This window comes from Rhinatrema bivittatum, chromosome 1 (assembly GCF_901001135.1).
Source record: "Rhinatrema bivittatum chromosome 1, aRhiBiv1.1, whole genome shotgun sequence".
NCBI classification, from domain to species: Eukaryota; Metazoa; Chordata; class Amphibia; order Gymnophiona; family Rhinatrematidae; genus Rhinatrema; species Rhinatrema bivittatum.
Genome location: NC_042615.1, coordinates 272,597,215 through 272,621,988, shown reverse-complemented (window position 1 = coordinate 272,621,988; position 24,774 = coordinate 272,597,215). Strand labels below are relative to the sequence as shown.

The window sequence follows — 24,774 nt, the reverse complement described above, 5'->3', positions numbered from 1 at the left end:
AGATAAGTTTGTCTGGCTAACTTTAGGACAGCTCTATGGCATAACCAAAGTTAGCCAGATATATTATCCGGCTAACCCAACTCCTCCCAGAAATGCCCCCAGAAAAGACCCCCTATGTTATTTGGCCAAATTGTTTCCAGATGAGATATCCAGCTAAAGTTTAGCTGGATAAGTGCCCAAAATATTCAAAATTTAGCTGGCTAAATGCCTCTAAATGTGGACCTCGTGATATTGTGTTCCTTAAAGCATACACGTTTGAATTGTGATGAGGTGTCACGGTACTCATCACAAGCAGACCCAAAGAACAAAAAGGAAAACAGAGAAGGTACCTTTAAAGATTAGTCTAAGAGGATAGAACTACCATGGGAAAATACATCTCCCAGAAGGCCTTGGGAGATAAAGCACTCCCATCAGGTGGTTTTAATCAGTCAGTGTGCAATGGAAGGATGAGGACAGCTGGCCTTTGGAAGGGGAAGGAGGAAAACCCGTTTCAGGGCTGAGAGCTGGAGCAAACTTGGGGAAAGAACCCGAGAACATGGAAATTGAACTACCTGATAATCTTTGAGAGGTGGTGTGGAAGAGATGAAATATATAGAAGATCTAGCAGCCTTTCAATATTAAAGCAAGGTGGATAGCTTTTGTCTCTCTGCCTCAGTTAGCTAGAAGTTCAAGTATTTTTCTTTCCAAACAACTGTGGATGAATGGTAGTCGCACAATCTGTTTAGACTATTATGGGTTATGGTACTCTAGAGTACCTTAAAAGCTGTTTGCAGAGCTATAAATGATCTAAGGTATGTTTGTTTGAGGGATTTTGCTTCACTCTCCTTAAAAGGAGGACTGTAAAAACTGTTCCTGACTGCAGACTGGGGGAGGTAAAATGACAATGGAATTAAATTAGAGTGATAAACGTTTTGCCAGGCTGGAATCTGCAGGTATTTCAAGACTGCTGTAGTTTAAGCTGTGTTGAACTTTTGGATATTGTACAGAAAACTTATCCTTAGAAGTCCAGGCTGTTTTTGAACAGATTATCAGCCTGTGGAGAAAAGAATTCCCGAGGACAACACCCTAAGGAGAGCAGCTTCTTGACAGAATTCATAGAATTTCTATAAACCTAAGTCAAAAAATGACCACACTGCATTGCTAAACTCACCTTTTTAGCATCTTTAAGCTGCCGTTGTAGGTCAGCCTGCTGCTCCTGAATTTTGCTTTTCCATTCTTGAAGCTGCTCCAGCTGAATCTTGTATTTCTCCAATTCTTTGAGCTTGGCTTTGTCCTCATTCCTCTTAATCTTCAGGGTCTCTAGCTTCTCCTCTAAGTCTTTCACTTGCGCACGTAGGCTCTCTTCCTCCTGTAGGACCACAGAATAAGTTAGTATTCAAGTACACAGGTAAAAGCTCTTTCTAATGCAATGAACTCTCAGTATTCACAGAATTAACTATGCTTGGAAATACAATGATTCTTAACTGTTATTACTCTAAAATGAGGTTAAAATAAAAAATTACATCAAAAATTACAATTGTGCAGATAGACAAAAAGCATATACATTACATAACAAATATACATATAATACAGATGGGCATACTGGATAAACCATATGGTCTATCTCCTGTCATGTTCTATGCTTTGAAAAATAAAATGACTACAACAAATAGAACATAATAGCAATAGTAAAAACAGGTAATTTTAGACAAGTCAAAATAAGATACAAATAAATAAAAAAAATAAAATTGCTTTAAAAATCAGTTAACATGGCAAGGCTATGCATGTCCATGTGCAAACTGAAATAGTCGACAATAAGAGAATTACCTAGATTGCCATTACTGGTAGCAAGGACCTCAATTAATGGAGAGTAATTATAGGCAAGGAAACCAAGTGGACAACAACCCTATGCACCAAGTGCTAGGAGAGAGCAGCAGCAGCAGTTCAAAAGGTTGCAGAATTTCAACATTCAGATGACAACGGAAGTATATGTTCCAAAATGCTATACATACCCCACTTCCCCGTCTTCCAATGCATGGTTTTGAAATCAGAGTAAGCTGGCAGATAAAGCTGGTTCAAAAGAAAATTGTAAAACAGAATGGTTCTTATGAAAAAAAAACAAAACACCAGATAGGAAGGCACTAAAACCTAAATTAAAAGCTACAAAATAACTGAACGAGGAAGAACATCCTACTCATCACATCAGGCCTCAAAAACTCTCCAAACCCGCACATAAGCCAAGGAAGTGGAGAACTTGTGAGCGCGGAGTAAGGTAGCAATCACCACAGAGGAATAATCATGCTTTAACAGGCAAGCCCTCTCAAAGGCCAAACAGTAAGACAGAACAGTGTCGGATACTCGTGAAGAACTGGTTCCTGCTGTAACAGATCCATGTGCGGGAGAAAACGAAGGGGGGTCTCAACCAGGAGTCTTCACAAATCTGCATACGATGGATGCCTGGGCCAGTCCGGTGCCACCAGGAGTACTAGCCCTCTGTGGCCTTCAATCTTGTGAATTATCCTGCCCAGCAAGGGCCATGGAGGAAAGGCATAAAGCAATCTGTCTTCTGACCAGACCTGTACAAGAGTGTCTATTCCCAGGGACCACAGATCTCTCCTGCAACTGTAGAATCTAGGAACCTTCGCATTGCGAGAAGTCACCAGGAAGTCTAGGAACAGAAGGCCCCAGCGATCCACAATCAGCTGAAATGCCTCGGCTGACAACACCCACTCTCCTGGGTCCAAACTCTCCCTGCTGAGAAAGTCTGCTCTTACTTTATCTTTTCCTGCAATGAGAGAGGCCGAGATCATCTACAGATTACCTTCTGCCCATTCCATAAGCTGGTCTATTTCCTGCAACACTTGCTAGCTCTTGGTTCCTCCTTGGCGATTGCTATAGGTCACTGTCATCACGTTGTCCAACATCATGCGAACTGCTTGATTCCGCAGCCTGTGGCTGAACTGCAAGCAAGCCAGCCATACTGCCCAGGCTTCCAGGCGATTGATCTTCCAACGGGACTCTTTGGCATTCCAATACTTTGGGCCATTAATGCCAATCAGTGAGCTCCCCAACAGAGAGGCATCTGTCGCAAGTACCAACCAGATCAGAGAGGACAAGGGAACTCCCTTTCTCAGATGATCCTCCTGCAACCACCAATGGAGGCAGGAGCAGATTTCCATCGGCAAGTGGAGCCAAACCACATAGTCCTGAGACTGCGGGTTCCAACGAGACAGCAGAGAGCGCTGAAGAGGATGTATATGCACCCTTGCTCGTGGCACCACTTCCAGGGTAGCCACCATCAAGCCAAGCACCTGTAAATAGGACCACATCGTCGGGCATATGGTGTTCACCAACTGACGCACTTGAGACAAATTTCTGGATCCGAACTTCTGGTAGGAAAACTGTCCTGCCCCATGTTGAACCAGATCTCCAGATACTCCAACGACTGGCTGAAGATTGTTCTTGATCAGGTTCACCACCCAACCGAGCTTCTGCAATAAGGAGATGACCTTGTGTGTCACCAGGCAGCTCTCTTCCAGAGACTTGGCTCAAATCAGCCAGTCCAAATATGGGTGCACCAGGATCCCTTCTTTTTCCCCAAGGCTGCGGCTAACACCATAACTTTGGAAAATATTCTGGGAGCAGTGGCTACACCAAAGGGCAGCGCCCAAAACCAATAATGGTGCCCCAACACCACAAAGCGTAGAAAACGGTGTTCCAATCAGATGGGAATATGAAGGTAAACCTCTCACAGACCCAAGGAGATCAGAAATTCCCCCAACTGCACCGCCATCATCACAGAGTGTAAGGTTTCCTTGCGAAAATGAGTCACCTTCAAATGACGGTTGATTCTCTTAAGATCCAGAATGGAACAAAAGGAGCCCTCCTTCTTGGGCACAACAAAATAAATGGAATATCGCCCTTTACTTTCTTGAGACGTGGGCACTGGAACCACAGCCCTTAGCATGAGGAGCCTTTGAAGCGTGAACTCCTGTCTGCTTCTTCCGCGGGGAGTGGCAAGAGAACACCATGAACACATTCCGAGGAATATTGCAAAATTCCAGCCCATATCCTTCTCGTATCACCTCCAGGACACACGGGTCTGACGTGATCTCGACCCACCTCAGATAGAAGAGAGAGAGAGAGAGACATCCCCCTATCTCTTGTTCTGGAAGATGGGACGGCAAACCTTCATTTGGGAAGCTCAGGAAGGTCCACCATCCAAGACCACTCCTCTCTTGGGCTGCTGGGGACGAAAGGTCTGAGACCTATCAAAAGGCCGAGTCTGCTGAAAGGTTTGGGTAATTGTCAGGTTCTTGTGGCCTGGTTTTGGCCTCTGTTGGAAACAGGATGCTGGGCTTGATGGACCCTTGGTCTGACCCAGTATGGCAATTTCTTATGTTCTTATGTCAACCCTGTATAGGGACGAAACTGCCTAGAACCCCGGAGATGACCCTTCATACCAAAGTGGCGCTGTAATTGCTTCTTATCCTCCGGCAACCGAGGAACCAGAGACTTGTCCCACTTACTGGCCAGTTTCTCCAACTCGCTCCCAAACAAGAGATAGCCTTTAAAGGGCATCTTGGTAAGGTTAGCTTTGGAGGCTGCATCAGCTGACCAGTTTTGCAACCAGAGTTGATGCCTGGCCCCTATCACTGAAGCTACTCCTCTGGCCGAGCTATGGACCAAATCACAGCCTGCGTCTGCTAAAAAGGCGGCAGCAGGTTCCATAACCGCTCTGGAATTCCCTCCAGACTCATCAACCTCCTGAGAGAGGAGCAGACAAGATCGCTTAACTAGGGCACAACAGGAAGCAATCTGTAAGGTCATTGGCACCGCCTCAAAGGCTTGCTTAAGAATAACCTTAATCCTTCTATCATGTACATCCTTCAAGGATACTCCTCCCTCTATGGGGATAGTTGTCCACTTAGAGACGGCACATACCAGTGCATCCACTTTGGGAAAACGCAAACACTCTCTCACAGCTGGATCCAATGTCCAACGCCCCCTTTAAAATTTGCCTCTGTGGTGTCACAATCCAGTTCAGTGATTTCCTGAATTGCATCCATCACAGGGAAAAAACAAGAGGCTTTACGTAAGGAAACCAAAATGGGATTCTTCCTCAGCTCCATCATGGCTTCCAAACCAGGGACACCCTGCTGTTTCAAGGTCTGGGAAATCAGGGACAGCAATTCATTTCTATGAAATAACCGCAACATAATTAGATATGGTTCCAACCATGGAAGAATTTCCCCATCTTCCAGGGAATCAGGATCAACCTCATCAGTGCCATCCGGATTCCTGTCAGGAACACCCCCACAGGGACCGGATGCGAGCTCCAGCATTTAAGCATAGGACTGGAAGAGGGAGGAGCCACCGGCTGAGGGTCCGACCGGACCGGCAAGAGGGAAGTGGAAGACTGCGCCTGATGAAAAGCTTGTAAGCCTTGAAAATATTCCACCCAAGAAAAAGCAGCTGGGTCCATACCAAACCCAGAAGGAACAGGAGCTGGTCCCACAGAACTGCCCTCACCTGCGGAGGAGCCAGTCATGGGAGAACCAAGGTCTGGCGCCCCTCCAGTCAAGGCCATGACCACCCCATCATCAGAATGGGAGGAACCAGGCTTAGCAAAATCCGAGGAAGACAACTCTCCCGGAGCATCTGAGCAGTGCTGACAGGTTAGAAGCCAGGTCAGGTCGAGAAGCGCTAATATGACATACAACACAAATAGGAAGACGCTTAGGCTTCTTGCTTACCGGTGCCATTGCAGCAGTAATTGTGAACTGCTTGCACTCAAAGGGGAATACACACAAAAAATAAGCACTTAGAAGAACATGCGGCAAGCTAAGCATGTGGACAGTGTAAAATTTGTATGCATGAAGTGCTCCCCAAAAAATGAGCGCACAACGCGCAGAGCCGATGCACTGTGTACACTGATGGCGTGTAGAGGGCAGCAGAGCATGCGAAAAACGCTGCCACAGCCTACTAAGCAACATGCAACAAAAAATTCTAAGTGTGGGGCCTAGCTACCAGAAGCTGCTCAACCCGCCAGGCTGTCCAGTTTCCCAATCCCAATGGGAGCGGGAATGAATGTCAGTACGGCGTGCCAAACATGGAGACCAGAGGAGGTCCTGAAACCCCTCTGTCTCTAATTCAAAGGAAACACCTCTTTTTTTGTTTTTAAACCTTACCTGAGCTCAGCGTTTACCGGTTGAGTACAGAGACTGTCTCTGGATGCAGGGGGGAGAGGGCATCTGTCGTCACAGCCGTGCTCAGCCTCCTGCACCCACTGCCTTTCAGCTGAACTAGCAGCTAAGTCCACACAGGGGAAACCCAGCTACCAGACTAAGGAACACATCTGAGGGACCATGGAAATTACCTCAGGAATTCTCAACTGGAGGGATCTTTAAGTATCACCACAGGAGAGCGGGGCTCTCTTTTTCTTAATTTAGAATTTCAAATTTCTCCTTCCAAAAAGTGTGAAGCAAACCCCATAGGGAGATGCAAGTCCACCATCTGCTGGAGAGTGAGAATATTGACAGAGGCTGGGGTCACTGCAGGGCTATATATTCTGTGACATCAGCTTGCTCTGTCTCCATCTGCTGACAGGGGAGCATAAACCCACTGGTCCTGAGTCCATCTGTCTACCCATAGGAAATGTTTTGTTTATGTAAGCTTTTTATTCAAATGTTTTAACATTTTCAATTTTTATGCATTTATCTTTGTTCTCCACCATGAACAATGGAACATTTGTGTGATAAATTGTTTTCAATAAATACATGGCCTATGCTGCTCCTTAATTCGGGCCTGACCTTGTCTCTGAAGAAATGGGTCTCCAGGATAAGGGAAGTCTGTCAATTTGTCATTCACATCCTGCCCAGGCTGCTGGCCCTCAATCAGGCCATCCATCAAACCCTGACGGCTGATGTAGAAGATTTTGCCATGGTACTAAATGATTCATATACCATCTGGATGAGGTGGTGCTCAAGCTCCTTTGCAACCAGGAGGACCTGCTGATAAACTTCTTGCTTTCTATACAGAGACCGTGTTATGGTTTGTGGGTTTCGTTGACCCTTGGCACAAGGTGAGAGTTGTTACCGCCTGTGGGGAGGAGCCCTACAGGTCCACACCGTCAGGAGGCGAGGTCAGGAACAGCTGGAGCTCTGGGAGAGAATCTGTGGGGAGATCCTGAGGAGCGGGGTGAGAGACACAGCAATGAGGAACCCCACAGTAAGCAGGTTGGGCTGGAGAGCAGTACCTGGGCAGAGATCTCTGAGAGGGTGGCATTAGGCAAGCCAGAGGAGCAAGAAGTGCGAGGCAGGAAGGGCAGGAAGTATACTGCAGAGGCAACACCGAGGGGCGGAGCTGAGTAGCAAGGAAGGTACTGATGCGATGATGTAGGCTAACCTGCGGAACGGGGAAGCCCGAGTCGGGTCTCCAGGTAATGACGTAGACAAACCCGAGAAGCGGGGAGGTGCCAGCAATCACCGGTGTTTGAACGTAGGCACTGTCCCGAGAAGCGGGGAAGCACAGACAGTCTCTGGAGTAGAACATAGGCACTGCCCCGAGGAGGAGGGAAGCACGGAGATAGATCTCCCAATTGGTGAGAGCGTTCCTAGAGACAACTCTGAGGAGCAGGAAGCTGGCGGGTAGGACTCCTGGAAGGCGGAGGGCTAGTCCGAGGAGCGGAGAAAGTCAGGAGACCGGGTCTCCGGAGACAGCGCACACAGGCCCCCGAAGAGCGGGTACCTGAGCCAGGGTCCAGAGTCCAAGAAGGGTCCGAGACAGTCACCACAGGTCTGAGACAGGAGCTAGTAGAGTAGCAATGGAACTTGTTGCCAAGTTGGCTAGCAGGGGACAAAGGCGGTGCTTAAGAACCCTGACCCAGTGATGTCATCAGTCAGGGATGCCCCTGAGGTTCCCGCCGCAGCAACTTCAAAAGAGGGCCCGGTAGCGTACACGCGCCTAGGAAGGCCCGGAGTCGGCGTGGGTGGCGGCGTCCCGGCTGCCACAAGGAACCATGAGATACGCGGCGGTAGAGGCTAGCCCCTGCCGTGAGCAGGCCCGGAGAGGGAAGCAGGGCAGTACAAGACGTGAGTAGACGTGGTCGCAGCCATCTGCGACCGACGGTCATAACAGACTGTGAGAGGCTTGAGCTTGTTGATGCAGTCATGTATGTATTGTACTATATACAGCTGATGAGCCACAATACATCGAAATTTAGAAGACTTTCTTCACAAAATTGTCCAACAACCTGGGGTCCTTACCCAGGGGGTGTTTAAAAAAGAAATTTCTGATTTTCTTAGCTAGTTTTAAAGTGGAGTCCACTATCACCAACTGATATGGAGGTTGAAATACCCCAAACCCAGAGGACTGTAACTTTATATTGAAGGTCCGATTTTCTGGCTATCAGGGGACAGGAGGCTGTGTTTTCCTACAATCTCATTTTCAAATCCCACAGGATCTGATGGATCAAAATCACAGCTGGTTCAGAAGGCATTTACAGAATCTATAGCAGTCCCTATGAAAATTGACCCAGATAACCTTACTCAGCTTATCCAGAAATTTAGAGTAGAAGACATCTTCTGGTGGAGATGAATGCTCCAGCAGATCAGGTAACGGGTCAGAGTGAATCCCTGAAGAGCCTTCCTTTGAACCAAGAGGTGAAGGGCACTAACCCATGACCCAGATGAAGATGATCTGAGGATCCTCCCCCAATTACTGTCGTCTCAGAGGGGAATACTCTTTGGGCATGCGCCAGATGGTGGTGTCCCATGCTCCATCCTCAGATGCCAGCTAGATTCCTCAGAAGATACGGATGGTTTGCCCAGTTGATGTGGGCTCATTCCCACTATTGAGACCTCTGATGGGAACTCCTGAGGCATAGAGTGAGGGAACAATTCAGACCATACTGAACAGAAGAGGTTAAAGGGTACCCTCCTTGTCACTGGCCACCAATGAGGTAAAGAAAGTCTTCACCAATTCAGTCAATTGATCTATGAACTGGTGAAGCTGGGAAAGACACATCCTCCTCTGAAACCAGCAGATTCACCCTTAAGAAGCATATGCTGGACTCCAGAAGACTCCCCTCCTTGGCCAGCTACACTGACAGCTGCATAAAGACCAAAGGCACAATGGAGCATATGGGATTCAATATCTCCAAACACAGCCCATGGAAGATGAGAGAAGAGGGGCCCTAGAAGATCTGGTATCCGGGAAGAAAAGGTGAGAGAGAAAGGCACCAACACAGAAGAAGTTTAGTGTGAAGTCTCCCTCTGGTCCTCCCAATACCTGTTCTGCATAGAGTGCACGACTATGATTGCTTCAGCATCAGCTTCTGATTCAGCAGCACCGACTGCACTGCCTGTTCAGACAAATGATGCTTCTGCAGTACTGATGTGAGCATGCTCAGCAGCTTGCTAGCTTCTGTGCTCGATGCTTCCGTATCTTGCTCAACCCCTGACCTGTGGCGAATCCAGAGCCCGAGGAGCTCCGGTTCCACTTAGTATAGAGGGAGCCAAGACGACCCCACTCAGAGAAGAACAGCTCTGAGTTTCCATCAGTCTACGAAGTTCCTCCATCTTTCAGGCCTAGTTCCTCTGGGATCTCTGTGACATCCCACCATAATCATAATAGTTAGCTGAATCACGACTGGGTCCAAGGCATATGTAACAGATATGGTAGCAGTCAGTGACTGACATCTTGCAACTACGAACAGTCCTTGAAGCCACTGGAAGTGGCCTTTTTGGAACCAGATATCTTGATTAGTCACTTTTTTGAGGGATTAACAATGAAGTGCTGTTGAGGGGTTGCCAAGGCAGTAAGACATATCAAAAACAAGTTAGTTTGAAGAAAAACTTCAGATGGCAGTAAGAAGGAAAAAAAATAGAGCGCATGTACACATCCATGCAGAAGCTTAGACCAAAAAAAAAGAATCAAGGGACTCACGAGGCAGCACACATGGGAACTCCCATGTATGCTCAGTAGTAAAATTTCATTAAGCTAGAGAGAGAGATGGATCCATTCAGTGCTGTTTGATAATGTCACCCATGTCTCATGACTAATTCAGTCCTGCTTGTCAACTGAGAACTTTAATGATTGTTTTACCAGCTAATGCAAGACCTAAAAATAAAAAAAAAGTGTTGATTTGGCTAAGAACTGTGCACACAAAGCTACAATCACCATTTAAAAAGGATACATAACAATATGCAGGAAACTTAGGTAGACTGTAGCATATAGAATTGTTAGTTTTTCTAGGAGTCTCACTAAGGGAGTCATTTAGTAAGCATTTTTCCATAGACACAAAATGGAAGAAAACCTTTAGTAAATGATCCCTTAAGATTGGGACATCAGGTAATAGTTACGTACTTTAATAGTTTAGCATGGTGATATCATGACATCTCAGTTCCTAAAAGTAATTAGGAATGTTCAATACCCCTAGATTCATTTTTTGTGGGATTATTTTCTTTTTAAATAAGTCCAAGTAAATATGAGAGAACCCCCTCCCCCCCCCAAAAAAAAAAACAAAAAAAACTTAGTCCCACAGTACATATTCTACACTAAATGATACATTATCTGCTCCTTACCTTACTGGGTACTGGAACAGGGAGTGGCACCACTGGTGAGATGAAATTAGATGGTGGACTTTGGATGACTGGAGCAGCTAGGGGAGTCTGAGCAGGTGTGCTGAGCTCACTGCTGCTGATTTCACTACATGATGCAGAGGCAGAAATGGAAACTATTGCAGTTCCACTGGAGGCTGTTGAGTTGGGTGTCCGGGTAGGCTACAAAACAAAAATTGAGGACAAGTGGGGGAGGGAAGAGCGTGAAAAAAAAATTAAAAAGTACTTTATAAGTTTCAAGAGAAACTAATACTTCTATATTGTTCACATCCATATCATTCTTCAGAACTCTATCAGAGAGGCCAATGAATAAAAGCCATAAATGTCATATCTTTAATTGGTTATAAACCTAGAAGTATTGAAATGGGACATTAGTTTCCAAACTATAATACTGGTAGTTTTCTCAGTCCTGAACATTTTACTCAATAAATACTGGCTGTGTCCCATTAAACCATGTCTATCTATATTTTCTATGATTTCATTCTTTATAATAGTTTCCAGATTTTTCCCAGCACTTAAGTCAGGCTCACTGGTCTATAATTTCCCGGATCACATCTGGAGCCCTTTTTAAATATCAGGGTTACATTGACCACCTTCCATTCCTCAGGTACAAGAGATGATTTTTATGATAATTTCAACCTATTTGTAATAGATCTGAAATTTCATTTTTAAGTTTTCCACTTAACTCCACTCATTTTACAGACATCCATCATATCTTCCCTCAGCCATCTCTTCTCCAAGCTGAAAAGCCCTAAACTCTTCAGCCTTTCCTCATAGGGAAATCATTCCATCTCCATTATCATTTTGGTCACCCTTTGTACCTTTTCTAATTCTGCTATAACTTTTTTGAAATGCAGAGAACAGAATTGCACAATATACTCAAGACGCAGTTGCATCATAGAGCAATACATAGGCATTATGATATTCTCAGTTTTATTCTCCAATCCTTTCCTAATAATTCCTAGCATTCTATTTGCTTTCTTGGCCACTGCGACACACTGAGCAGAGTACTTCAACATATTATGATGATGCCTTGATCCTTTCCTTGGGTGGTGACTGCCAATGTGGAACATTGCATCATGTAGCTATAATTTGGGTTCTTCCCTACATACATCATTGCACTTGTTCACATTAAATGTCTTCTGTCATTTGGATGCCCAATCTCAAAGTCCTCTTGCAATTTAAGAACTTTGAATAATTTTGTATCTGCAAATTTGATTATCTCACTCATTCCCATATTTCTAGGTCATTTATAAATGTTAAAAAGCAGTGGTCCTAGTACAGATCCCTGGGGTACGCCATTATTCTCTTTTCTCCATTGAGAAAACTGACCATTTAGCCATACTCTGTTCTCTTTTAACCAGTACTCAATCCACAATAGAACATTGCCTCCTATCCCATGACTTTTTAATTTCCTCAAGAGTCTCTCATGAGATACTTTGTCAAACATATTCTGAAAATCCAGATATAGTGTTATCAACTGGCTCACCTTTATTCACACCTTCAGAAATATACCAGACTAGTGAGGCAAAACTTCCCTTGACTCAATCCATGTTGGCTTTGTCCCATTAAACTGTCACTATCTATATGTTCAGTAATTGTTCTTTAGAATAGTTTCAACCAATTTTCCTGGCACAGACCTCAGGCTCACCAGTGTGTAGTATTCTGGATCACTCCTAGAACCCTTTTAAAAATTGGAGTTACATAGGCCACTCTCAAATCTTCAGGTACTGCAGATGATTTTAATGATAGTTTACAGAATACTAATAGGTCTGCAATTTCTTTTTTTTTCAGCATTCTAGGATGTATATCTGGTTCAGGTCATTTGCAACACTTTACTTTGACAGTCTGCCATATTATATTATCCAAGTTCACTGAAATTTATTTCAATTTCTCTGAAGCTTCAACTTTACAATATCACTTCTGACATGGGAATCTGCCTTACATCTTCCACAGCAAACAGCAAAGCAAAGAATTCATTTACTCTCTCTGATATGGCTTTGTCTTCCCTTCATGCCCTTTTTACCCCTTGATCATTTAATGATCCAACTAATTCCCTTGCAGGCTTTTTGCTTCAAATGTACATAAATGTTTTGAGTTTTTGCTTCCACAGCAAGCTTCTTTTCAAATTCTGTCTTTACTTTCCTTATCAATGCTTTGCATCTAACTTGCCAGTGTTTATGCCATTTCCTTCATTCGTATCCCTTTGCCATTTTTTTTGAAAAGATGTTCTTTTGACTAGAATAGCCTCTCTCATCTCACCTTTTAACCATGTCAGCAGTTTGGATTTTCTTCCACCTTGTTTTGATACATGGAATATATCTGACCTGGGCTTCCAAGATGATATTTTTAAACAATGACTCTTAACCTTTGCAGTTGCTCCTTTCAGCTTTTTCCTAACCATTTCTCATTTTATCATAGTCTCCCTTTTGAAAGTTAAATGCTATCGCAGTAGATTTTCTTAGTGTCATCCCTCCAGTTATCAAGTCAAATTTCATCATGTTATGATCACTTTTGCCAAGTAGCCCCAACACCATTATCTCTTGCACCAAATCATACTTTCCACTAAGGACTAGGTCTAACATAACTCTCTCCTCGTGTCCATTCTTGTACAAGTTGCTCCATGAAGCAGTCATTTATTTCATCTAGAAACTATTTCCTTAGCATGTCCTGATGTGACATTTACCCATTACTCTGCTGCTAATTTTGTTGGCTTCCCTATTTTCTATTAGAATTCCAATTTCTGTCTGCTCATTCTAGCCAGGTAGATGGTAGTTCACTTCCACTATTATTTTAGCCCCCTTGTCGCATGGAATTTCTATCCATAAAGATTCTACAGAGCATTTTGTTTCCTGCAGAACATTTATCCTATTTGACTCTATGCCCTCTAACATAGTACCACTACTCCACCAATTTGATCAATCCTATCATTGCAATATAATTTGTACCCTGGTATCACTGTGTCCCAAAGGTAAACCTCCTTCCACTAGGCCTCTGAGATGCCAATTACATTTACCTCTTCATTCAGTGCTATACATTCTAAATTCTTCCATCTTATTTTTTAGACTTCCTAATTTCCCCATCTGTTATAAAAGTATTGGTTATTGATGTATAGAGTGACCATCTCTCAGCACACTTTTCCCAGCCTCACCTACAATTAAGTCGTAACTTGCAATTTTGTATATTGCTTTACAAAGCAATACAATATCACAAATATATATATAACTGCTAACACTCTGGAGACACGGGAAGATTAAGTATGTGACCTTATATGCACATCTACCCAAAATGGTAGCGAACCAATGAGGAAGACAACAAAAGCTGGATTTGGATAAGAAGCAAGATCCTGCAGTGGACAAACTTATACAGTGTGTTGGGATACATCCTTGCAATGTGGTCTTTGCTGTTACCTATGTATAATTGCCCTTCAGCAGCAAGCAAAACAGACTGGTGTAAATTATAAACTGTTGTTTTCTCAAAATGTTCTGAAACTTAAGATTGACCTTATTGCTAAAGACAGTGAGAAATTTTTATTTTCTTGGTAGACTGTTTAGAAGATTGTGTAATTAACATTCAAGAATTCCACCAAAAACTTACTAGCAACTACTCAAGCTTTATTCACACGAGGTGCCAGTGCTACTATGCTCCCCTCTCAGTAGCATCTCTTTTCTCGCTCTGACCTTAACAGTAACACTAAAAAATCACTATAGGACAAAACATTTCTTGGACTTTTCAACTCCCTCAATCATTGCCCTAAAAATTTCCTCAATCTTTACCCAATTCATCCAGCTTCTCATTCTACCTTTGTCTGTACCCTCTCCATAGTCTTGTCCCTACACTTTTTTTTTTTTAATATTCACTAACCCCTGCCCTCACATTTAGCAAGCTTAAGAATGGTATTCTGAAGGGGTGAAAATTCTCAAGCTTTCACTTCTCATAATCCATCTCAGAAGTCTTGAAGTGAATACAAATGCCAAATATGGGATAAAGCTCAAAATAGCTATCATGAGCCACTTAACTACAGCAGGATCAAAAAGACATTTGGGGTAACAATGAGAACCTCTCATAGAAACATGTATACAAAAAAAACTGCAAAATTATTATTTTAAACTCTAAGGGCCGGATTTTAAAAGCCCTGCGCGCGTAAATCCGGCCGGATTTACGCGCGCAGGGCACTCGCGCGCCTATTTTGCATAGGCCGCCCGGCACGCACACAGCGCGTAAATCCCAGGGCTTCGTAAAAGGGGCGGGGGAAGGGGTGTGTCTGGGGGTGTGGCGCCGGCCCGGGGGTGTGACAGAGGCCTCCGGACCAGCCCCCGGGTCGGGTGATGGCGCGCGCAGATTTAAACCTGCTTCCGGCAGGCGTAAATCTGCCAACAAAGGTGGGGGGGAGGGGTAGGTGAGGGGAGGTGGAAGGAAAGTTCCCTCCGAGGCCGCTTCGATTTCGGAGCAGCCTCAGAGGAACAGGCAGCGCGCGCCGGGCTCGGTGCGCGCAGGTTGCACAAATGTGCACCCCCTTGCGCGCGCCGACCCCGGATTTTATAAGATACGCGCGTATCTTATAAAATCCAGCGTACTTTTGTTCGTGCCTGGTGCGCGAACAAAAGTACGCACGCGCGTACTTTTATAAAATCTATCCCTAAATATTTAATCACGATTTACATTAATATTTCATCTCTGTACCAATTTATACTCCGGTATATAGTATACACCCAAAAGAATGTTCTGACCACAAATGTTAATTCTATTATATTGCTCATGTAGGGTTAACAAAATAAGAAAAGAATTACACAGCAAACTTATGAATGCTTTTTTCTTTAAGAAAAAAAATCACAAATTGCTACCACACTATGATTGTAAAACATGTAAGTTGGTTTAAGTCTGGTCCCACCACCACCCCTGGGGCAGGACAGTCTTTGTAAGGGGGGCCCTGTGCTGCTGTTGTATTCTTCCGCCTACACTCTGTCCCCCACTCCCAACAACTAACGTCTATGGTTACCTACCTGGCTTCAAGTCACTTGGAACAGGCTAATCCAGTCCTGATTTTACCTCACTGATTTACATAAGAAAATCAGAACTACAAATTCCTGCATGCAATAGAGTAAACCCAAGATGGCTTAATCCATTCCTTATGATATTAACAAGGTGACAGTCCTAACATCACTTCCTGTTGCTCAGGCACCCCAATGGGGCAAGAACTGCAGTAGCCCATGCATAGAGATCTGTGCCAGGCCAGAAGATATAGTACAAACTGCATTCCTCATTCTTCGATCTTGGGAAGGGGTCATGCAGAGACTGAATTGCTCTGGGTTCCTCACCTCTCCTAGGGTCAAGCCCTGCCCTCAGGTCACAAGCCCCATCTGAAAACTAAAGTAACAGATTTTGTAAGAACTTTCATGAATAAGATGCTTAGTCTTAATAAACAGGAATTCCAATTTTATGAACTAATTTATTAGAAGGAAGTTCACTTATGTTAAGCAAGTTAAGAAACACTGTTTGAGGCAAAGTGATTATTTATGTTCTCTTTTTTTTGTATTTTTAGTGCTTTTAAAAATTCCTACAATTTTGGGAGTAGATTCATAAGCATTATGGGAAAACTACTTCAGTTTCCAGCTTTTATAAACTTCTGGAAATTTGGTTGCTGTAGGTTGAATGGTTTGGGAGATCATGTGTACACAACACATGAACAATTTTTAAAAGGTGGGGAAAAAAAAAGTTATAAAACAGTAGTGTCCTTAAAAGAGTAGGGACAATGCAGTGTCAATATAGGCGAAGAGAGAATTTGAAATGAAGTTGGCCATAAAGGCAAAAACTCATAATAAAAACTTTTTAAAATATATCAGAAGCAACAAACCTGTGAGGGAGTCAGTAGGACCATTAGATGACCGAGGGGTTAAAGGGGCTCTTAGGGAAGATAAGGCTATTGCAGAAAGACTAAATGAATTCTTTGCTTCCGTGTTTACTAATGAGGATGTTGGGGAAATACCAGGTTCCTGAGATGGTTTTCAGGGATGATGAGTCACATGAACTGAACGAAATCACTGTGAACCTGGAAGATGTAGTAGGCCAGATTGACAAACTAAAGAGTAGCAAATCACCTGGACTGGATGGTATGCATCCTAGGGTACTGAAGGAACTAAAAAATAAAATTTCTGATCTATTAGTTAAAATTTGTAACCTATTATTAAAATCATCCATTATACCTGAAGTCTGGAGGATGGCCAATGTAACCCCAATATCTAAAAAAGGCACCAGGGGCGATCCAGATAACTATAGACCAGTGAGTCTGACTTCAGTGCCGGGAAAAATAGTGGAAACTATTCTAAAGATCAAAATCATAGAGCATATAGAAAGACATGGTTTAATGGAAAACAGTCAACATGGATTTACCCAAGGGAAGTCTTGCCTAACAAATCTGCTTCGTTTTTTTGAAGGGGTTATTAAACATGTGGATAAAGGTGAACCGGTAGATGTAGTGTATTTGGATTTTCAGAAGGTGTTTGACAAAGTCCCTCATGAGAGGCTTCTAAGAAAACTAAAAAGTCATAGGATAGGAGGCGATGTCCTTTCGTGGATAACAAACTGGTTAAAAGACAGGAAACAGAGAGTAGGATTAAATGGTCAATTTTCTCAGTGGAAAAGGGTAAACAGTGGAGTGCCTCAGGGATCTGTACTTGGACCAGTGCTTTTCAATATATATAACTGATCTGGAAAGGAATACGACGAGTGAGGTTATCAAATTTGCGGATGATACAAAATTATTCAGAGTAGTTAAATCACAAGCGGATTGTGATACATTACAGGAGGACCTTGCAAGACTGGAAGATTGGGCATCCAAATGGCAGATGAAATTTAATGTGGACAAGTGCAAGGTGTTGCATATAGGGAAAAATAACCCTTGCTATAGTTACACAATGTTAGGTTCCATATTAGGAACTACCACCCAGGAAAATGATCTAGTCATCATAGTGGATAATACTTTAAAATTGTCGGCTCAGTGTGCTGCAGCAGTCAAAAAAGCAAACAGAATGTTAGGAATTATTAGGAAGGGAATGGTTAATAAAATGGAAAATGTCATAATACCTCTATATCGCTCCATGGTGAGACCGCACCTTGAATACTGTGTATAATTCTGGTCGCCGCATCTCAAAAAAAGATATAGTTGCGATGGAGAAGGTACAGAGAAGGGCAACCAAAATGATAAAGAGAATGGAACAGCTCCCCTATGAGGAAAGGCTGAAGAGATTAGGGCTGTTCAGCTTGGAGAAGAGACGGCTGAGGGGGGATATGATAGAAGTCTTTAAGATCATGAGAGGTCTTGAACAAGTAGATGTGACTCGGTTATTTACACTTTCGAATAATAGAAGGACTGGGGGCATTCCTTGAAGATAGCAAGTAACACATTTAAGACTAATCGGAGAAAATTCTTTTTCACTCAGCGCACAATAAAGCTCTGGAATTGTTGCTAGAGGACGTGGTTAGTGCAGTTAGTGTAGCTGGGTTCAAAAAAGGTTTGGATAAGTTCTTGGAGGAGAAGTCCATTAACGGCTATTAATCAAGTTTACTTAGGGAATAGCCACTGCTATTAATTGCATCAGTAGCATGGGATTTTCTTAGTGTTTGGGTAATTGCCAGGTTCTTGTGGCCTGGTTTGGCCTCTGTTGGAAACAGGATGCTGGGCTTGATGGACCCTTGGTCTGACCCAGCATGGCAATTTCTTATGTTCTTATGGTTTAAAAATGTCACTATATCCAGAGATACACAGAAATCTGATCATGTTATAAATTGCACCTTACATATCCATATAAAGTATGTGAACATTATGCAAAATATTTATGTAAAGTTAGAGAATAAAACCAAAAGACATTTGGAGTCTGAGGAATATTAGTGTGTGTATAGGAAGAGACATAACCAGTATTTTAAATTGTTACCGTACTATGATGGAACACGAGTAATTTGTAATCTATACTACCCATATTTCTCTTTATCGTGCCCTTCTGTAAACCGTTGTGATGGTATTTAACTTAACGACTGTATAGAAATTTTTTTTAAAAATAAATAAATAAAATGTCTCTGTACAGGTCACTGGTGAAACCTCTGGAGTATTATATATTCAATTCTGGAGGTTATACCTCTGAAAGGATATAAACAGAGTGCAGGCAGTCTAGATAAGGGCTATCAAAATAGTGCAGTGTCTGCACCCAAAGTCATATGAGACTAGATACAAAGACTATGTATATCCTAGAACAGAGGAAGACAGAGGATAAAATAGACATTCAAATACCTCAAAGTTATAAATAATGTACAAGCAGCAAACATTTTTTCACAGGAAAAAAAATCATATGAGATTCTAAATGGCATAAATTAAGGAATAAAGCAAAATTTCTTCACAGAAAGTAAAATGGATGCAAGGGATGACCTTCCAGCAGAGGCATTCAAGAACACATGGGACAGGCACATGTGATCTTTAACTGTAAAGGGAAATGCAAAGTCCAACTGTGGTCTATGGCACTGCAAAAGGAAGCACATTGAGCAGATTAGATGGGCTTCTGGTGGAGCTCTAATTTAGACACAGGCATGCAAGAAGTTTTGTCCCATTAGTGAGCAATACAAGAAACCAGATATTTGGAAACTAACATTTTTGGGGGAGACCTGGAGGGGGGGGGCAGAATCCAACTTCAATAAAAATATTTCTAAATTAGTTAACTACTGTATTCAATACTGCATTAGTTAACCTGGCTTCATACCCTGCTCTATTCGCAGTGTGAAACTATGTGAGGATTTAATGTAAACTAGTTTCTGTGTGTTCACAATTAGTATTGGACAATTTAAAAACTGTTCATATGCATTCAATACAATATCTATTACTGAAGAAGCAAGTAATCAATACATGGATTAAAAAAACAGTCATGGAGCAACTAATGTGAAAATTGCTCATCTACTGTGAATGCAAGCAGCTATGTTTAAAACATGTGTATAGTCATTTCTGGAAGCATGTATGAAAACAACCCAAAATGTTTCAGAATGCCTATGAACAAGAAACATGATTCATGGGGCCACAAAAGCCCATAACAGATCTGCTCATATAGTATTTGTTGCTTGAAATCAAGTATTAACACTAAGAGGACTCTTTCCTAATCATGTGTTAAAGATGAACTTTCATTATGTCATCTAAACAATGACATCAGTTTATCTGTGTGCCTTGGGCTTTCAAAAAGTATAAAGACTAGAAGACATACAATGAAGTTCCTAAGTGATAAATTTAAGACAACTAGGAGAAAATAATTTTTTTCTCAACGTATAATTAAATTCTGGAATTTGCTGCTGGAAGACGTGGTAAAATCTGTTAGTGTGGCTGGGTTTAAAAAAAGATTCGGACGAGTTCCTGGAAGAAAAGTCCATGCACCATTAAAGTGGACTTGGGGAAATCCACTCTTTGTCCCTGGAATAAGCAGTATGGAATCTAATTGAACCTAGTAATACTGCCAAGTATTTGTAACTTGGCTTGACTATTATTGGAAACAAGATTCTGAGCTTGATTGATCTTTGGTCTGACCCAGCAACATATTCTTATGCTTTAAGAACATTTTATTTGCTTCACTTTAAAGAAACAGGGATTTTGTAATACTATTATATTCCCCAATTGAAAAAAGATATTTAAGGGGGCTGTAGAAATTATTTAAACCTTTTGGAGCACCCAGAATAAGAATTTTTACACTTGTCTGTATTCAGATTTCAAGAAGGCATCAGACAGGCATTGAGGACCCTTAGAAGAAGGAAAGTGAGGGTGAAATCAGAGGTACTGCAGTAATTAGACAGAAATGGGCAATATTTATGTAATATAAAATTTTCCCAAGTGCCATCTCCCATGGGGGAGATGGGTGGGCTGTGTGGTTTGCTGCACGGCAGATGTTAAGCTCCAGGGATGTACAGAGAAAAATAAATTTTTTTTGGCTTATTTGTTTCATGGGGACCTCAAATTATTGTATTAGTTTCAAAACAAAACAAAAAAAATCGTCTGCCATTAAAGTCTTTGGGGGTGGGGAGGAAAAGCAAGTTTGCTTACCGTAAACGGTGTTTCCATAGATAGCAGGATGAATTAGCCATGCTGTCATGGGAACTGTCCATGGCAGTAGTTACACAATGTGAGTAGAATACAGAGCTTTGCTCTATGTGGCTGCGCATGCCTTCCCACGCAGAAAAACAGTCTCTCCTCAGTCTGTGATTTAGTAGTGTATATACATAAGTCGTTGACTGTCCAGGGAGGTGGGTGGGTCAGCATGGCTAATTCATCCTGCTATCTATGGAAACACCGTTTACTGTAAGCAAAGTTGCTTTTTCCCGTTGATAGCAGGGCTGAATTAGCCATACTGTCATGGGAGTCCTAAGCTCCCAATCACGCACACAGGTGTTTTGTGAGATATCATGCGTGATCTAAGTTTGTGGATAGTTAAAGAAAGTTTCAGGTGGAACTCGTCCGAGTTTAGCATCGTCAGTGGTCTGTTGATCCAGACAGTAGTGAGATGTGAACGTATGTACAGATGACCAGGTGGCCACCTTGCAAATGTCTATGGCTGCCACGTGTCGTAGATGGGCCACGGAGGCCGATACTGCCCTCACTTGATGTGCATTAGGTTGCGAAGGTAAGGTTAGGTTATGCTTTGTGTAACAGAATTGGATGCATTGGATGATCCAGCTAGATATGGTCCGTTTTGCTACCGGTAAACTGGGAGCATTCGGGTTGAAAGAGACTAATAATTGAGAGGCTCTTGATTTGGAATGCATTCTTCGTTTATAATATGCCAGTGCTAGTTTGCAGTCCAATGTGTGCAGTAGTCTCTCTCTATCATTCTGGTGAGGCTTGGGAAAGAATGTGGGTAATTCGATGGATTGGTTCAAGTGGAACTGGCTGACCACTTTCGGAAGGAAAGAAGGATGTGTGCGAAGTACCACCTTGTTACGATAGAATTGTATATATGGGCTATAGTGTACCAGAGCCTGCAGTTCACTGACTCTGCGTGCGGATGTTAAGGCAATGAGAAATACTACTTTCCATGTAAGATATTTAATGTGTGCCTCCTCCTTTGGTTCAAAGGGGGCTACCATTAGTTGTTCCAGTATGACATTGAGATTCCATGGTACCGGCTGCTTGAAAATCGGAGGCCGGAGGTGAGTTAGTTCCTTCAGAAAACGGGAGATACAAGGTTGGACAGAGATGGGTTGTCCTCTATATGGTCGGTGATAGGCCGCTATCACGCTAAGATGTACTCTGATCGAAGAAGTCGCCAGTCCCGTAGTGTATAAGGAGTGACGATAGTCCAACAGTATTTCTGGTGAACAGTCTAATGGAGGTATTCCCTTCACAGAACACCAGGAGGAATACCTCCTCCATTTGAAGCAATAATTTCTTCATGTTGATGGTTTTCTTGAGGAGAGAATTATAGAAAGACGGATATTCCCTGTTCCGACAATAGGAGCCGCTCAATCTCCATGCTGTCAAGTGTAGCGATTTGTGCATGGGATGGAGCAATGTTCCTTGTTCTTGTGTCAAGAGATCCCTGCGAACTGGCAGCATTATTGGCTGCACTATGGAGAGGTGCAGGAGGTGGGTATACCACGGTTGGCGTGGCCACGCTAGTGCTATCAGAATTAACTGTGCTGCATCGTTTATGCACTTTTGCAACGTTCTTGTAATGAGGGGTATTGGAGGAAATGCATACATCAGAGGTTCTGCCCATGGAAGGAGGAACGCATCTTGAGATGTTCAACTAGTGCTGGTCTAGACTGAACAAAAACGAGGGGTCTTCGCATTGAGTTCTGTTGCGAAGAGGTCAATCGTTGATTGTCCCCATTGCTCGAACAGCGTATCTGCCACTTATTGATTGAGTGACCACTCGTGAGGGTAGATTACACGACTCACATGGTCGGCTTGAGTGTTGACGGGCCCTAGTAGATATGTCGCTTGTAGATGGATTGAGTGATGTGACACATGTTCCAGAATCTGTAAGGTTTCCTTGCAGAGGGACCATGAACCGGACCCTCCTTGTTTGTTGATGTAGTACATGGCCACTTGATTGTCAGTGTAGACCATGACTCGCCGGCCTCTTAAGTGCAGAAGGAATGTTTGGAGAGCGTTCTTTATCGCTTTGAGCTCGAGTAGGTTGATTTGTAGATTCCTTTCTTCTGGGGACCAGAGGCCTTGTGTTTCCAAATGGTTCAAATGAGCTCCCCAACCCTTGCGAGAAGCATCGGTGATAAGAACTATGTTGTGGGGTGGCATCGTGAACAATGCCCCCGTCTTGAGTGTTTTTGACTGTAGCCACCATGCTATATCTTGCAGCATGGAGTGAGTCAGTTGCACTCGGGTGGTTAAGGCTTGCGAGTGTTGATCCACTGCCCTTTGAGACCCCATTGTAGTTGACGCATGTGGAGTCAGGTGTTCGGAATCGTATGAATGGCCGCCGCCATGTGACCCAGGAGTATGAGTATCTGTCGCGCTGAGGGTTGTTTGAGCAACTGGATAGAGCAGAAAAGCGGTCGCATTTTTAGTCTCCGCTCTGTTGGTAGAAAGGTTCTAGTGCTGAGGGTGTCCAGACGCGCCCCAATAAATTGCAGAGATTGCGCCGGTATCATATTGGATTTTTGATAGTTTACCATGATTCCCAAACACTGTAGGCAGTATAACATTTGGTGAAGATATTCCCTGAGGGACTGCGGCGACGATGCTACTATGAGCCAGTCGTCCAGATAAGGAAAGATTTTGATGCCCTTCTGATGAAGATGTGCTACCACCACCTCCATGCACTTGCTGAAGACCCTGGGGGCTGATGAGAGGTCAAAGGGTAGTACTCTGTATTGGAAGTATCGTTCCTGAAACTGGAAAGAGAGGTACCGCCACGAAGAGTGGTGGATAGGGATATGTGTGTAATTATCTTTCAGATCTATTGAACACATCCAGTCCTTGGGTTGTAGAAGTGGTAATATGGTATTTAGGGAGACCATCTTGTACATTTCCTTGATTAGGTGTTTGTTCAGCTCCCTTAGATCCAGAATTGGGAATCAGAAAATAAGGTGAATAAAATCCCTTGTGCGAGCATGTAGAGGAATCTGCTGGATCGCTCGTTGTTGAAGTAGGGATGAAATTTCCTGTGTTAATTGCTCTTGGTGACCTGGAATTCGATTGGGAATTAGGTGTGGTAAATTGGGTTTGGTGCAGAAACGAAGTTGATATCCCTGTCATACAATTTCTAGAACCCATAGGTCTGTAGTTATGGTCTCCCAACATGGAAGGCATAAGGTGATTCTCCCCGGAGGGTGCAGTGGTAGTGATGATGGCAGCGGCACTAAAAAGATGAGGCAGGTTTGGCTGCCGATTGAGGCTGTTGTGCCGGTGTTCTCTGCTGTCGTGCCCTGCCCCTCCTTGCCTGAAGAGGTGGTGGTGCTGTCCTCTGAGGTGGGTTGTACAGAGTAGAACGAAACTGTTGATATTGCCTATAGTGACATCGTTGGTATTGTTGTCTGCGGTTAGCTGAGTAATACCTCCATTGTGTGGCAAAGGATGAGGAATGTGTTAATGATTGGACAGCTATTGCCTGGTCCTTCAAACTCGCAACCGTTTCTTGGAATTTGTCCCCAAAAAGATTGTCGCCCTTGCATGGTATGTTCGCTAGACGCTCATGAAAGTCTTCTCTAATGGCGCTGGAGTGGAGCCAGGCCATTCGACGGACGGCAATGGCCGATGCAGACGTACGAGTTGATGATTCAAACACCTCGTACACAGTTTGGAGAAGATGATGAATGCCCTCCTCAAGGTCTTGTATCGGTTGAAGGAGGGCCGGTGTCTCTGGAGCAGGTAAAGCTGTCTTTAAGGTCTGTAGATTCTCATACAGATATTGGACTAGGTAGAACTGGTGTTGACTAATCCTGGAGGACAGCATAGACGATTGATACACCCTCTTCACGAATTCATCCAGGAATCGTTGGTCTTTCCCTGGAGGTGATGACGCATGTAGTCTAGATCGCTTGGCTCGCTGCATTGTGGATTCCACAACCAACGAAGAGTGGGGCAGTTGTGTTGTAGAATAGAATTTTGACTTCTGCATTCGAAATTTTAGGTCTGTCTTTTTTGAGACTAGTGGTATAGTATATGGCGTCTCCCAGGACCGAATCCAAG

At 43.3% G+C, this 24,774-nt stretch overlaps 1 protein-coding gene across 4 annotated transcripts in view; it reads right to left on the bottom strand.

The window, feature by feature from the left end:
* Window positions 1–24,774, bottom strand: part of LOC115087474 (dynactin subunit 1-like) — a 314,922-nt gene that overhangs the window by 198,446 nt on the left and 91,702 nt on the right. For all 4 annotated transcript variants that reach the window (XM_029594711.1, XM_029594702.1, XM_029594721.1 and 1 more), the window contains 2 exons: window positions 10,566–10,763; window positions 1,151–1,348 (listed from right to left, as the gene is read on the bottom strand). In XM_029594711.1, the coding sequence (XP_029450571.1) occupies window positions 1,151–1,348; window positions 10,566–10,763 (396 nt within the window). The remainder of the gene's footprint in view (window positions 1–1,150; window positions 1,349–10,565; window positions 10,764–24,774) is intronic.